Below are 14,141 nucleotides of genomic sequence, written 5' to 3'. Positions count from 1 at the left end.
TCCTGGGATACCACTCAATCTACCACTGGGGTTCCTTTGCTCCTGGGGGACTGCTCCACCTCCAGATTTGCCACTGGGGTCCCTTTGCTCAAGGGGGAACCAGGGTCACCTCCCTTGGTAGGAGAGTTTTCCCTGGCTTGGGTTTACAGCTCCACTAGGCTCACGACTAGTAATTTGCTCTTACCCAGCCCGGATGAGTCACCTTCTCTCAGCCAAAAGGCCAAGAACCAGACAGGATTTTGAAAAGAGAATGTGTGTATATCCTTCGATCCTGCCTGGCTTTTTTTTTTCTGTTGTCTGACTCCCCTTGTTAGTCAGGGTGAGGATGTGTTTGTTTCCTAGAACTGTTTTTCCAATACATTTTAATCACAAATCCCTCTGTCATTCATAATTCTCCAGTGTAGGTCTTTTCCAGTCATAGTTCTGTAATTTAGGATTTTGCTATCCTTTGATTTTAAGGTGATATTTCACTGTAAGTTACCAGGGGGCTGTTGCGTTCATGCGTATTCTCGCCCTCGCTCCACCATCTCTACCTTTGTGGCGACTCCCTTCGGCTCTAACGGACAGATGCTGCCGCGGCTTCTCCCTGCCTCTTGGTCCCAGTGTCCCCGGGCTGGCTGGACGCTACAGATCTGCCATGTTCCTGATGACGTAAGGGTGCGAGCGCGCGCATGCTCCAGACTTTGTACCAGCAAGGGCGCGAACCTCGGGGGCATCCCCCCATGTGACGTCATCCACTTTCCCCTTTAAAAGGTTTTTGTTTGCTAACCTCAAATGAGTTAGCAAGGAACTCCAACCGGACTTGCTTTGGCAGTCCACGCTACTTGCAACAATGATCAGCAAGGGGAAACCTTTCTCCACTGCTCGGCCTATTCAAACTTACCAGGAGTACCCAATCCTTGGGGGCTCCGCTCTCTTATTCTTGATTTCAGATTGTTGGACTGGATCCGGAACTCACTCCTCGAGGGACTACAGTCCCGAAGACTCAGAAGACTCCTATTGCCTGGAGGCGATCGCAGACGTGAACACAGTGAGTCCTATTACAGACAGGAACCGGTACTCGCTCCACGAGGGCCATTGTTCCTAATCGCTAAGGCTCCCTTCAGTCTAAGACGTTATCGCAGGTATGGAGATCGTGAGTTACCATTGCAGATTGCAGATAGGAATCTGCACAAGGGCCTGTGTTCCTAATTCCTTTCTCCTACTCTCTTCTTCCTCAGAAGATATCGCTTACCTATATCTTATGGATTTTATTACAGATTCACAGAGAGGGACCGTTACTCGCTCCACGAGGGTCTACGTTCCTATATCTCTTCTAACCTCTCTTCTATCCAGAAGCCATTCCACACATAGTCATTATGAGTTCTATTTCAGACTGCTTACAGAAACCAGTATTCGCCTGTGGCTCCTGTTTCTGACTACTGATGACTCTCTGTTGCATAGAGAAGACACTACAGAGATCTATAATTGTGAGTGTATCATCTACCACTGGTTATGCCCAGCATACCCTGTCTACTCACTCCCTATAGTCTCTCCTTACAGCTTAACAACTCAGAGATCGTAGTTCCAGTATCAGAGGGACTTCAGCTCTGCCGGGCATATCAATTCACTACTACCACCTCTGGTGGTTCTACTTTCAGGCTAATAAAGAACTATCTGTGTTTGTTTCAATACTCCAGCCTAGCCGGTGATCTCTCTCAGGATCTCCACTTGAGGGCGCTGTCATCTGCCATTGGCCCAGGGATTCACTATTAGAGATGTGAATCGTGTGATCGATCGTCTTAAAGATCGATTTCGGCTGGGAGGGGGAGGGAATCGGATCGTCGCAGTTTGGGTTTTTAAAATATCGTTTAAATCGTGTAAATCGTGTAAATCGAAAACCGGCACACTAAAACATCCCTAAAACCCACCCCGACCCTTTAAAATAAATCCCCCACCCTCCCGAACCCCCCCCCAAAATGCCTTAAATTACCTGGGGTCCAGTGGGGGGGGGAGGGCGGGAAAACCGGCACACTAAACAACCCTAAAACCCACCCCGACCCTTTACAATAAATCCCCCACCCTCCCGAACCCCCCCCAAAATGCCTTAAATTACCTGGGGACCAGAGGAAGGGTCCCGTGTGATCTCTTTCTCTCGGACCTCCGTGCGTTGTAGAAATGGCGCTGGCGCTACCTTTGCCCTGTCATATGGCCGGCGCCATTTTCCATACGGAAAAACGATTCGCGTGCAGGAAGTCGTTCCCGGACCCCGCTGGACTTTTGGCAAGTCTTGTGGGGGTCAGGAGGCCCCCCCAAGCTGGCCAAAAGTCCCTGGGGGTCCAGCGGGGGTCCGGGAGCGATCTCCTACGCTCCTGACGTCGGGGGACAAAAAAACAAAATGGCGCCGGCGCTACCTTTGACCTGTCATATGACAGGTCAAAGGTAGCGCCGGCGCCATTTCTACAACGCACGGAGGTCCGAGAGTAAGAGATCACACTGGAACCCTTCCTCTGGACCCCAGGTAATTTAAGGCATTTTGGGGGAGTTCGGGAGGGTGGGGGATTTATTGTAAAGGGTCGGGGTGGGTTTTAGGGTTGTTTTAGTGTGCCGGTTTTCCCGCCCTCCCCCTTCCCCTCCCCCTTCCCCCGATTTACGATTTTTTGACGATAAATCGGGGGAATTGTTATTGTATCACGGCTCTAACGATTTTTGACGATTTAAAATATATCGGACGATATTTTAAATCGTCAAAAAACGATTCACATTCCTATTCACTATTCTACTAAGTGGTATTCCTACATTAACAAGAGTGGTATTATCATCTGCCACTCTGTGGGAGCCAACCCACATCAGACCATTACTCCTCTCTCTGTGGAAGCTGATCCATATCACATAGCTATCTCCTCATGGGGATCATACAAGTTGTTGGTTCATCTTTCTACAGGAACAAGCATAACAGTCGCTACTCCTTCCCTCTGGAAGAGCAGAGCACTAACAGATTGCTACTCCTTAGCAAGAACCATAACAGTGTGCTACTTCGCCCCCTGGTGGGGAATCACTACCAGATTGTTATCTCCTTCTTCAACAGGAGTATCCAGCATCCAGAGTCATAACAGATTACTAACTCCTCCCCTTTGGGGAGCTGGTCTTCAACAGATTGCTAACTCCTCCCTCTCCAGGAGGAGTTCCTCAACAGATCACTAACTCCGCCCCCCTGGCGGGGTGAGCGTTAAAAGGGGCTGAGACATGCACAGATCTGTACTTGGACTCGTGCTTTTTAATATATTTATAAATGATCTGGAAAGGGGTACAATGAGTGAGGTAATCAAATTTGTGGATGACACAAAATTATGCAGAGTACTCACATGGATTGTGATAAATTGCAGGACGACCTTGCAAGACTAGAAGATTGGGCTTCCAAATGGCAGATGAAATTTTAATGTGGACAAGTGCAAAGTGATGCATATAGGGAAAAATAATCCTTGCTGTAGTTATACTATGTCTAGTTCTATCTTAGAAGTTACCACCCAGAAAGAGATCTAGGCATTATAGTGGATAATACATTGAAATCATCAGCTCAGTGTGCTGTGGCGATAAAAAAAGCAAACAGAATGTTAGGAATTATTCAGGAAGGAAATGGCAAATAAAACAATGGATATCATAATGCCTCTGTATCCCTCTATGGTGAGACCGCATCTTGAATACTGTGATCAATTCTGGTGGCCACATCCAAAAAAGATATATTTGCACTGGACAAAGTTCAGAGAAGGGTGACCAAAATGATAAAAGGGCATGGAATGGCTGCCCTATGAGGAAAGGCTAAGGAAGTTAAGGCTGTTTAGTTTGGAGAAGATATGACTGAGGTGGGATATGATAGAGGTCTACAAAATCACGAAAGGACTTGAACAAGTTAATGTAAATCCATTATTTTCTTTCTTAGATAATAGAAGGACTAAGGGCACTCCATGAAATTAGCAAGTAGCTCATTTAAAACAAATCAAAGAAAATTCTTATTCACTCAGGGGCGGATTTTAAAAGCCCTGCGCGCCTGCGCGCCTATTTTGCATAGGCTGCCGGCACGCGTAAAGCCCCGGGACGCACGTAAGTCCCGGGTCTTTCGAAAAGGGGTGGGAGGGGGCGTGTCCGGAGGCGTTCCCGAAACAACGCGGAGTTTCGGGGGCGTGCCGCAGCATTTCGGGGGCGGGCCCGGGGGCATGGTGCCGGCCCAGGGGCGTGGTCGAGGCCTCCAGACCAGCCCCCGGGACCGGAGGACGGAGCGGGGCTGCCGGCCGACGCGCGCAAAGTTACGCCTGCTTTCAGCGGGGTAGATCTTTAAAAAATACGTGATCGTGGACTTTTGTTCGCGCACCAGGCGCAAACAAAAGTACGCTGGATTTTATAAGATACGCGCGTAGCCACGCGTATCTTATAAAATCCGGGGTCGGCGCGCGCAAGGGGGTACACATTTGTGCAACCTGCGCAAGCCGAGCCCAGTGCTCGCTGCCTGTTCCCTCCAAGGCCGCTCCGATTTCGGCACGGCCTCGGAGGGAACTTTCCTTCACCTTCCCCCCACCTTCCCCTCCCTTCCCCTACCTACCCCCCCCCGGCCCTATCTAACCCCCCCTACCTTTGTCGGCAAAGTTACGCCTGTCGGCCGGCAGCCCCGCTCCGTCCTCCGGTCCTAGGGGCTGGTCTGGAGGCCTCGACCACGCCCCCGGGCCGGCACCACGCCCCCGGGCCCACCCCTGAAACGCCGCGGCACACCCCTAAAACACCGCGTCGTTTCTGGAACGCCCCCAGACACGCCCCCTCCTGCCCCTTTTCGAAAGCCCCGGGACTTACGCGTGTCCCGGGGCTTTACGCGCGCCGGCGGCCTATGCAAAATAGGTGCGCCGGCGCGCGAGGGCTCTGCGCGCGTAAATCCGGACGGATTAAAATCCGCCCCAGCAGGCATAACTTTGCTGACAAAGGTAGGGGGGGGTTAGATAGGGCCGGGGGGGGTGGGTTAGGTAAGGGAAGGGAGGGGAAGGTGGGGGGAGGGCGAAGGAAAGTTCCCTCCGAGGCCGCTCCAAAATCGGAGCGGCCTCGGAGGGAACAGGCAGCGCGCGCAGGTTGCACAAATGTGCACCCCCTTGCGCGCGCCGACCCCGGATTTTGTAAGATACGCGCGGCTACGCGCGTATCTTATAAAATCCAGCGTACTTTTGTTCGCGCCTGGTGCGCGAACAAAAGTACGCGATCACGTATTTTTTTAAAGATCTACCCCAGTTTGAATAAGTTCCTAAAGGAAAAATCCATAATCTGCTATTAATTAATAAGCAATAGTAGCTTGAGATTTATTTAATGTTTGGATAGTTGCCAGGTAATTGTGACTTGGATTGGCCACTGTTGGAAACAGAATACTGGGCTTGATTTACCCTAGGTCTGACCCAGTATGGCATATCTTATGTTCTTATGTTACCTGAGACTCTGACTCATCTATTCAATGGTCATTAAGTACCTTCACAGTAAGGGGTCTAGCAACCTTTTTAATCTCATTCTGAGTTTCCTGGGTTGGCAGCTCATGTTACATAGCTTCATTGTCCTCTTTTGTTTCTGCTGCAGTTCTCTTAATGGTAGCATACTCTTCAAATTCCATCTCCTTTGGCGGGGGGGGGGGGGGGGGGGGGGGGGGGGGTGTCATATTTATTTGTATGCCAGTCTGATCATTAGAAAGCGGAGCGGCCTTGGAGGGAACTTTTTTTTTGCGCCCCCCCCCCACCTTTTCCTCCCTGCCCCTATCTAACCCACCCCCCAACCCTAACTAAATCCCCCTCCCCTACCTTATTTTGTTGAGTTATGCCTGCTCTGGCAGGCGTAACTTGCGTGCATCGCCGGCTCCCTGCCCCAGCACAGGCCGCTGTGCCAGAGCACTCAGCCCCGCCTCCGGACCACCGTCACGCCCCCGAACGCCACACTGCCCCAACATGCCCCCCCCCCGACACGCCCCCCGAGCAACGTCCCGGGACTTACACACGTCCCGGGGCTTTGCACGCGCCAGTGGCCTATGCAAAATAGGCTTTTAAAATCTACCCCTATGTGTATAGTTCTTGAAGGGCCAGTGTTTGAAAACTGACAGGCCGATGCAATATCGGCATGCAAAATATGGGCGTTCATGATTGAGTACCTGATTTTCTAATGCGCACTCATCCTCCTTTCCTGGGCACGCAATGCAGTAGGCTAATGAGCTGCGGCATTATAAAGGAGGCGCTAGTGGAAACTGTGCATCCGTAGCACCTCCTCAGCATTAGGCTGTCAATGCACTTTAGGAAAATGGACGCTCAATATGAGCATCCATTTTCTCCAGCTACTGGCACAATATACACAGCCTGGACAGGGTATATTGCACATGTGTACTGGGCTCCCAGAATTTTTTTTTCAAGACTTTTTATGTTTTGTATGATGCTGCTTTCTCTGGTTTCTCCTACTATGTATCGTGACAATACTTTTAGGAGAAATCACAGAAAGCAGAATTTTCATTATTTTGTTTGTGCCCTTAAGCACAGCATGCCTTAATGCCAACTGTCGTTAAATTTGCCGCATTACAATGGGTGCATTGGCATGTGGGACTTTTTTGAATTGTGAGGTTATAGCTAATAGCCTTGTCTACATGGAATTTACATGTGATGAGTGCTATTAGCTATGCGCTGCTTTGGATGTGCGTTTTGGATGCACTAATCCCAGTTTTGCATCAGGCGAAAGTCTAGTGCATCCAACTACAAATAAGGGTAGATTTTAAATACTTGCGCGATCGCGTACTTTTGTTCGCGCACCAGGCGTGAACAAAAGTACGCTGGATTTTATAAGATACGCGTGTAGCCACGCGTATCTTATAAAATCCGGGGTTGGCGCGTGCAAGGGGGTGCACATTTGTGCAACCTGCGCACGCCGAGCCCAGCGTGCGTTGCCTGTTCCCTCCGAGGCCGCTCCGATTTCAGAGCGGCCTCGGAGGGAACTTTCCTTCGCCCTCCGCCTACCTTCCCCTCCCTTCCCCTACCTAACCCACGCCCCGGCCCTATCTAAACCCCCTCTTACCTTTGTTGGCAGATTTACGCCTGCTAATAGCAGACGTAAATCTGCGCGCGCCAGTGGGCTGCTGGCACGCCGTCACCCGACCCAGGGGCTGGTCCGGAGGCCTTGACCACGCCCCCGAGCCGGTGCCACGCCCCTGGGCCCGCCCCCAAAATGCCACGGCACGCCCCCAAAATGCCGCGTCGTTTCGGGAACGCCCTGGACATGCCCCCTCCCGCCCCTTTTCGAAAGCCCCGGGACTTACGCGCCGGCGGCCTATGCAAAATTTTAAAATCCGCCCCTCATAGCGGTGTGCTGACCTGCACACTAGATATTGCATTGGCCTGTGAGACTGCTGATCAGTGACCACAGAGCAAAATAGCAGAAAAGTGACAGAGAAGAGTCAGCAAGGCTCCCACTCTGGTTGGCCCTTTTATGTCACATAGTCATATTTTCAATATTGCATCAAATTACTTTTAGTAGCACAAATGTAAAAGTAACAGTGACAAATAATGATTTTAAACCTTACATGACTTCTGGGATACTCTGGGATACTCTGACTTCTGGGATACTCTGCCTTGTGTTGTATATTATTGTATGCATATTTATCCTGAGGGTACTCTGCCTCCTCATAGCAATTCGAAGTTTTCTCTTCACATTACTGGGATGACACCAGTCATTCTGACACTTAAGCAGCATATAGTGTTATCTATTTATTTATAGAACATATTTCAGACATATTTAAGTAGTGAATAACACCTGTAATGGCAACTGACACATGTTAGAGTGGATGTCCTCTATTCCCTATCATCAAGATCACTTGCAGGGAGCACGTTAGATTTTCATGCCTCACCCTCATGCCTCACCCTCCCTTCCCCCTCTTCAAACTGATGAAAACTTTTTCTTTTTCTGCTTTATTTTATTTATTCATTTATTTATTTAAAATTTCTACTTACTCCCCTTTCTTTTCTTTCTTTGAAGGAATGATAAGCTGAAGTTTCTGGGAAAATTGTTCATCCTGGCCTTTGGGTGTTACTCTACCATTAAAACAGCAAAGTTCGTTTCAAAAAAAAGAGAAACACATGAGCCTTCACGCATTCGCTTCAACTGGAGTATCTTCTCAGCAGAAGAATCTAGCAACATGTTTATCTATGATGGATTCAGGTCAGTCACTTTTTAAACGTAAAAAGCATGTAAAAGTACATTTTTGGGGTACTACTGAGGAAGAACATAAATTCAGATAGCTGATACCTTCCAGGAGATTTACTTTAAAGTCTAATTGCAGAATTAGGGAAGATTTTGTTTTGTTTAGCTGTTTAACATGTTGTATTGGAATGATATGTATGCTTTTTTCCAACTTGCTGTGCATAAGCACCAGATAACCAGTTACTGCTTATGTGTATAACCAGTTGTGTCTCTAGACAGAAGTATGCATATTTTATCCTGAGGGTATTCTGCCTCCTCCTAGCAATTTTAAGTTCTCTTTTCACATTACTGGGATGTTAAATATGACATCAGTCACTCTGTACACGTATGCAGCATGTAGTTGTAGGAGGCAAGTTTGGTATTGTGAGAGGCAAAATAAAGTGACATGTCTATATATCATTCCCACCACCATAGCATGACTCTCTTCCTTTAAATTGGCTCTATGTGAAATAGTTCCATCGGACTCCTATGTAATAAAGAAATCTCTGCCCAGTTTCAATCATGCAGAAAACTTATATTAAAAATATTCAATGGCATCATTAAGGCAAGTCTTCTTATATGGGATTGAAGTCTGGAGTCTACATCTATAGTTCCTGAATGTACTCAACTTGGAAGTTACTAAAAGTTGGAATATAAATAATAAAACATACAGAAGGGAATAGAACTCATTATAAACCTTTACCTCCAGTTCTATAACACACTATCCGCACCCACAGACATTCCCCCAATAACAGATGTAAACAGAGAAAGGACATTTTCCTATAAAACTCACCATACCAAAATATATATATATATATATATATTGAACAAAAATAATGAAAAAAATATGAGCAATAAAGTGTTCAAAACATAAACAAATATCAGATACCAAAAAAGGAACACTAATGAAACAATATTATAGAACAACCATTAAAAATGTATTAATTTGTACCCAAAATATTTTTTTTTTTAACTGGTGCTAACTAGTGTACATGAAAAACTATTCCAATATTATGAGAACAAAAATATCACAAAAAATGTTTCTATAACAAAATGTTTCAAAGTTTCATAAAGTATACAATCACATACATCACTTTAGGATCTAAGTTTAAGCAGCATATTCAAGAACATAAATCCAAGGTTGCTGAACAAATAGGAAATCAGACAAAGTAAGTCCAATATTTTAAGTCTGTCAAATATAAAAAAATGAACTAGAAAAAACAGCAGTCTGGTTTGAGAAATGACGCTGACTCGGAACTTCAAAGTGACAACTCTTCAAAGAAACCCTATATAAACAATGGACTAGAAAAAATGGTAGCCTGTTTGAAAAGCCAGGTTCTTATGGCCTGGATTGGCCACTGTTGGAAACAGGATGCTGGGCTTGATGAACCCTTGTTCTGACCCAGTATGGCATTTTCTTATGTTCTTATGTTCTATAATATTGTTTCATTAGTGTTCCTTTTTTGGTATCTGATATTCAAAACCTATTGTCACCTACATACCAGCTATACAAACTCTCTTCACTGCCAGGCACTTTGTAAAGTAATACAAAACTACAAAAAGACACTCAATTCCTGTGTAGCAAACCTGCCTTACAAAAACAGCCCTAACTCCCAGGACTCAAAGAGCAGCAAAGACATCACTGCAAATATAACCAGAAAAGACTCCACTAAACAGTTCAAAATAATCACCCTTTACTCTTCAATATGGGGCGGATTTTCAGAGCCCTGCTTGCCTAAATCCGCCCAAAACCGGGCGGATTTAGGCGAGCAGGGCCCTGCGCGCCGATAAGCCTATTTTACATAGGCCTACCGGCGCGCGCAGAGCCCCGGGACTCGAGTAAGTCCCGGGGTTTTCGGAGGGGGCGTGTCGGGGGGCGTGTCGGGGGCGGGCCCGAACCGCGCAGCGTTTTCGGGGCGTGTCGGGAGCATTCCGGGGGCGGACCCGGGGGCGTGGCTACAGCCCGGGGCAGCCCGGGGGCGTGGCCGCGCCCTCCGGACCCGCCCCCAGATCGCGTCCCGGCGCGCTAGCGGCCCGCTGGCGCGCGGGGATTTACGTCTCCCTCCGGGAGGCGTAAATCCCCCAACAAAGGTAAGGGGGGGGTTTAGACAGGGCCGGGCGGGTGGGTTAGGTAGGGGAAGGGAGGGGAAGGTGAGGGGAGGGCGTTAGAGGATTCCCTCCGAGGCCGCTCCGATTTCGGAGCGGCCTCGGAGGGAACGGGGGTAGGCAGCGCGGCTCGGCGCGCGCCGGCTATACAAAATCGATAGCCTTGCGCGCGCCGATCCAGGATTTTAGTGGATACGCGCGGCTCCGCGCGTATCTACTAAAATCCAGCGTACTTTTGCTTGAGTCTGATGCGCAAGCAAAAGTAGGCTGATCGCGCTTCTTTTAAAATCTACCCCTATATAATTATAACCTTTATATGAAAAGAAGGAAAATATTTCAGAAATTCATAGTACAAGCAAATCACACATTATGGGGTAGATTTTAAAAGGGTGTGCGCGGGCGTACATATGCACATGCTACCTGGTGTGCGCACATGTACACCCAATTTTAAAACTTCCTCTAATCTTTCCCCCCCCAGCCCTACTCTAACCTCCCCCCCCCCCACACATCTTTATTTTACCTTTTGCGCCTCCGCACCAGCAGCCTGCTGGCATGCGATTCCCCTGCCTATGCCTGCCCCCGGACCAGCCCATTTTGCAAGCCCCGGGACTTACACGCATCCCGGGGCTTTACGTGCTTCAACGGGCCTTTTTAAAATAGGCCCAGCGTGCATAAGGCCAGTTAGGCGCGTAAAGAATATAACAAATGGCCAAAGTTCCATCAAGCCCAGCATCCTGTCTCCAACAATGGCCAAACCAAGCCACAAGTAACTGGCAGATTTCCAAAGGATAAACTATAAGAACATAACATAAAATTTGCCATACGGAGTCAGCCCAAGGTCTATCAAGCCCAATATCCTGTTTCTAACAATGACCAATCCAGATCACAAGTACCTGGCAGGATCCCAAAACTTTGACAGATTCCATGTTGACTATACTAGGGATAAGCAATGGATTTTCCCAAATCCACCTTAGTAATGATTTAGGGACTTTTCATCCAGGAGTTTATCTCATCCTTTTTCAAACCAAGCTGCACTAACAGCTTTTACCACACTCTGGTAATGAATTAGAGAGTTGAATTCTGCTTTGAGTAAAAATAAATGTTCTTATTTATCTTAAATGTGTTACCTGTTAAATTAATTTAAGTGAATTTTAAAAGTCCAGCATGCATCAAAGCTGGGAGATATGAGAGTATGTCCGGCCAGCGCACACCATGCATGTATGCACATATATCCCAGTACGCACACAAATGAGAAAGCCCTAAAAAGAGTCCAAGATGGCTGCCGCCTAGAGAGGACGCTCACAACCTCGCTCTGCGGATTTTCTTCAATTTGCCTTTTTGCTGATTACCTTAGTTCTTTCTGCTATGCCTCACACTAAAAGAAAGACAAAATTGAAAGAAACTGTTACCTCTACGTCGAATCCTGACTTGAGACAGCCGCGAATCGAATCGTTGTTTGCTGGATCCATGAGACAACTGCCAGTGGGAGGAACCGCGGGAGTGCCCGACATGGAGAAGACGCCAAGCCCCCAGGTGGAGGAAACATCCCACAGCCCCAGCGCTCCAAATCCTCCGGAACCGCTGTCAGAAATCTTCAGCATGTCTGGAGACGCCACGGCTAAATGGCTGGGGGGGAAAGAGGCTTCATTAAGAACAACAGCACTGAGAAAAGACACGGGTAAAACGATCTTTTCGGAGAGCCCTGTTATTCAGGGCTCCGGGGGCATGGAGACCGAGCTGCAACATCAGGACAGTGAGAACGGAGAACCTGTGGCTACAGGGACAGATGAATCAGAGGTACATGTTATATGTAGCCTGCCTTTAGTTAAGCCTCCAGAAATAACTCTTGATCTTATTTGGAAAGTATTAGTCTCAATGGACAGTTCTATAAAAGTTTTGACTACTATGTTGAAAGAAAATTTGCAAAACACTAAGGGCCGGATTTTAAAAGGGTTACGCGCATAAGTTATGTGCGTAACCCTTAAAAAAGCCCCTTGCACGCGCCAAGCCTATTTTGCTTAGGCTCGGTGGCGCAAGCAAGCCCCGGGACACGCGTAAGTCCTGGGGCTTCGCAAAGGGGACGTGTCGGGGGCGTGTCGGTTGGCCGGCACGAATTTCAGGGTGGGCGGGAGGCATGTCGGGGCGTGACACCGGCCTGGGGGCGTGGTCAAGGCCTCTGGACCAGCCCCCGGGTCGGGTGATGGCGCGCCAGCAGCCCACTGGCACGCGCAGAGTTACGCCTGCTTTGGGCAGGCGTAACTCTGCTGACAACGGTAGGGGGGAGTGTTAGATAGGGCCGGGGGGTGGGTTAGGTAGGGGAAGGGAGGGGAAGGTGCGGGGGGGTGGTGGAAAGAAAGTTCCCTCCGAGGCAGCTCCAATTTCAGAGCGGCCTCGGAGGGAACGGGCAGCGCGTGTAGGGCTCGGTGCGTGCAAGGTGCACAAATGTGCACCCCCTTGCGTGCGCCGACCCCGGATTTTATAAGATACGCGCGGCTATGTATCTTATGAAAACAGAAGAATTAATTTGAGGGTATTGAATTTTCCAAAGATGAAGGCAGTGGCCCCACTAGATATGTTTAAATCCTATTTAAAGAATATATTAAAATTTCCTGAAGAAGGGTTACCTGCCATTTTTAAAATGTACTATATATAGCGATGCTTAAAGAAAGGAAGGAAGGCAATCAACAATAGCAAGGAGGTCAAGAAGAACTTTTGAATGTTTCAACATTGCTTGATTTGACTCTTGAATCTGTTATTGAGACAAGGGAAACTTTGGTAGTCTCCTTTGTGTTTATTGCAGAGAGAGACACCGTATTAAGATTATTTCTTTGAAATCAAGGATATACCTTCCATGGGTATAGAATTTGGATTTATCCGGATGTTACTAAAACTACCCAGGATAAGAGAAGAAATTTTTTACAGATGAGGACTGAAGTTATTGTTAGGGGAGCAAAATTTATTTTACGCTTTCCATGTAAATGTATAGTAGAGATGTGAATCGTGTGCCCGATCGTCTTAATGATCAGGTTCGGATGGTGGGAGGGAAAAATCGGATCGTTAGAGATTGTGAATTGGAATCGTTCCGATTCCAATTCACATTGTTAATTTTTTAGTGAGGCCTGAGCAGATAAACAAAACCCCACTGAACCCCCCCCCCAAAAAAAAAAGTTTAATTACCTGGTGGTCCAGTGGGGGGGGGGGGGGGGGGCCGGCGCGATCTCCCGCTCTCGGGCCATCGGCACCATTTTTGCTACCACTGATAAAAAGGCGCCGATGGCCCGAAAAAAAACCCCCACCTGACCCTTTTCAAATTACCCCTTTGCTTCTCCCACCCTCCCGACCCCCCCAAAAACCTTTTACATGTACCTGGTGGTCTAGCAGGGGGTCCTGGAGCCATCCCTTCAATCGTGCCAGTGCCAGTGCTGGAGGTTTCAAAATGGCGCCGATCACCTTTGCCCTTAACTTGTCACAGGGAGCGACCGTCGCTCCCTGTGACAAGGTAAGGGCAAAGGCGATCGACTGCCAGTATGGCAGTATGGTTTCATACAATTTTCTGTATCACTACATCCAGTAGTGTATCCCATATAATCATTAACCAACCTCCTCCGACCTTTTATGAATTTTATCTATTTTTATCAGCATGTTATCTTTATTTATTCAATTGGTTTAAAACAACTCTTCATATATCTTGACTGTCAGTCATACATTTCTGTGCGTCCTCCACACTGTTAATCAACTAGACGCTGATTGGACATGCTGTGCAAGCACTGGGGATGCTGAAGGGGGGGGTGTTTTAGATGGACGAAATGACATCATGATTA

The 14,141-nt window shown here is 47.9% G+C and overlaps 1 protein-coding gene across 5 annotated transcripts in view; it reads left to right on the top strand.

Annotated features, from left to right (window-relative positions):
• B4GALNT2 (beta-1,4-N-acetyl-galactosaminyltransferase 2) overlaps positions 1-14,141 on the top strand; it is a 412,142-nt gene that overhangs the window by 200,034 nt on the left and 197,967 nt on the right. For all 5 annotated transcript variants that reach the window (XM_029605962.1, XM_029605961.1, XM_029605960.1 and 2 more), the window contains exon 2: positions 8,011-8,193. In XM_029605962.1, coding sequence (XP_029461822.1) covers positions 8,171-8,193 — 23 coding nt within the window. In that variant the 5' untranslated portion in view covers positions 8,011-8,170. The remainder of the gene's footprint in view (positions 1-8,010; positions 8,194-14,141) is intronic.

Source organism: Rhinatrema bivittatum, chromosome 6 (assembly GCF_901001135.1).
Source record: "Rhinatrema bivittatum chromosome 6, aRhiBiv1.1, whole genome shotgun sequence".
NCBI lineage: Eukaryota > Metazoa > Chordata > Amphibia > Gymnophiona > Rhinatrematidae > Rhinatrema > Rhinatrema bivittatum.
This window is presented reverse-complemented; position numbering and strand designations above follow the sequence as displayed.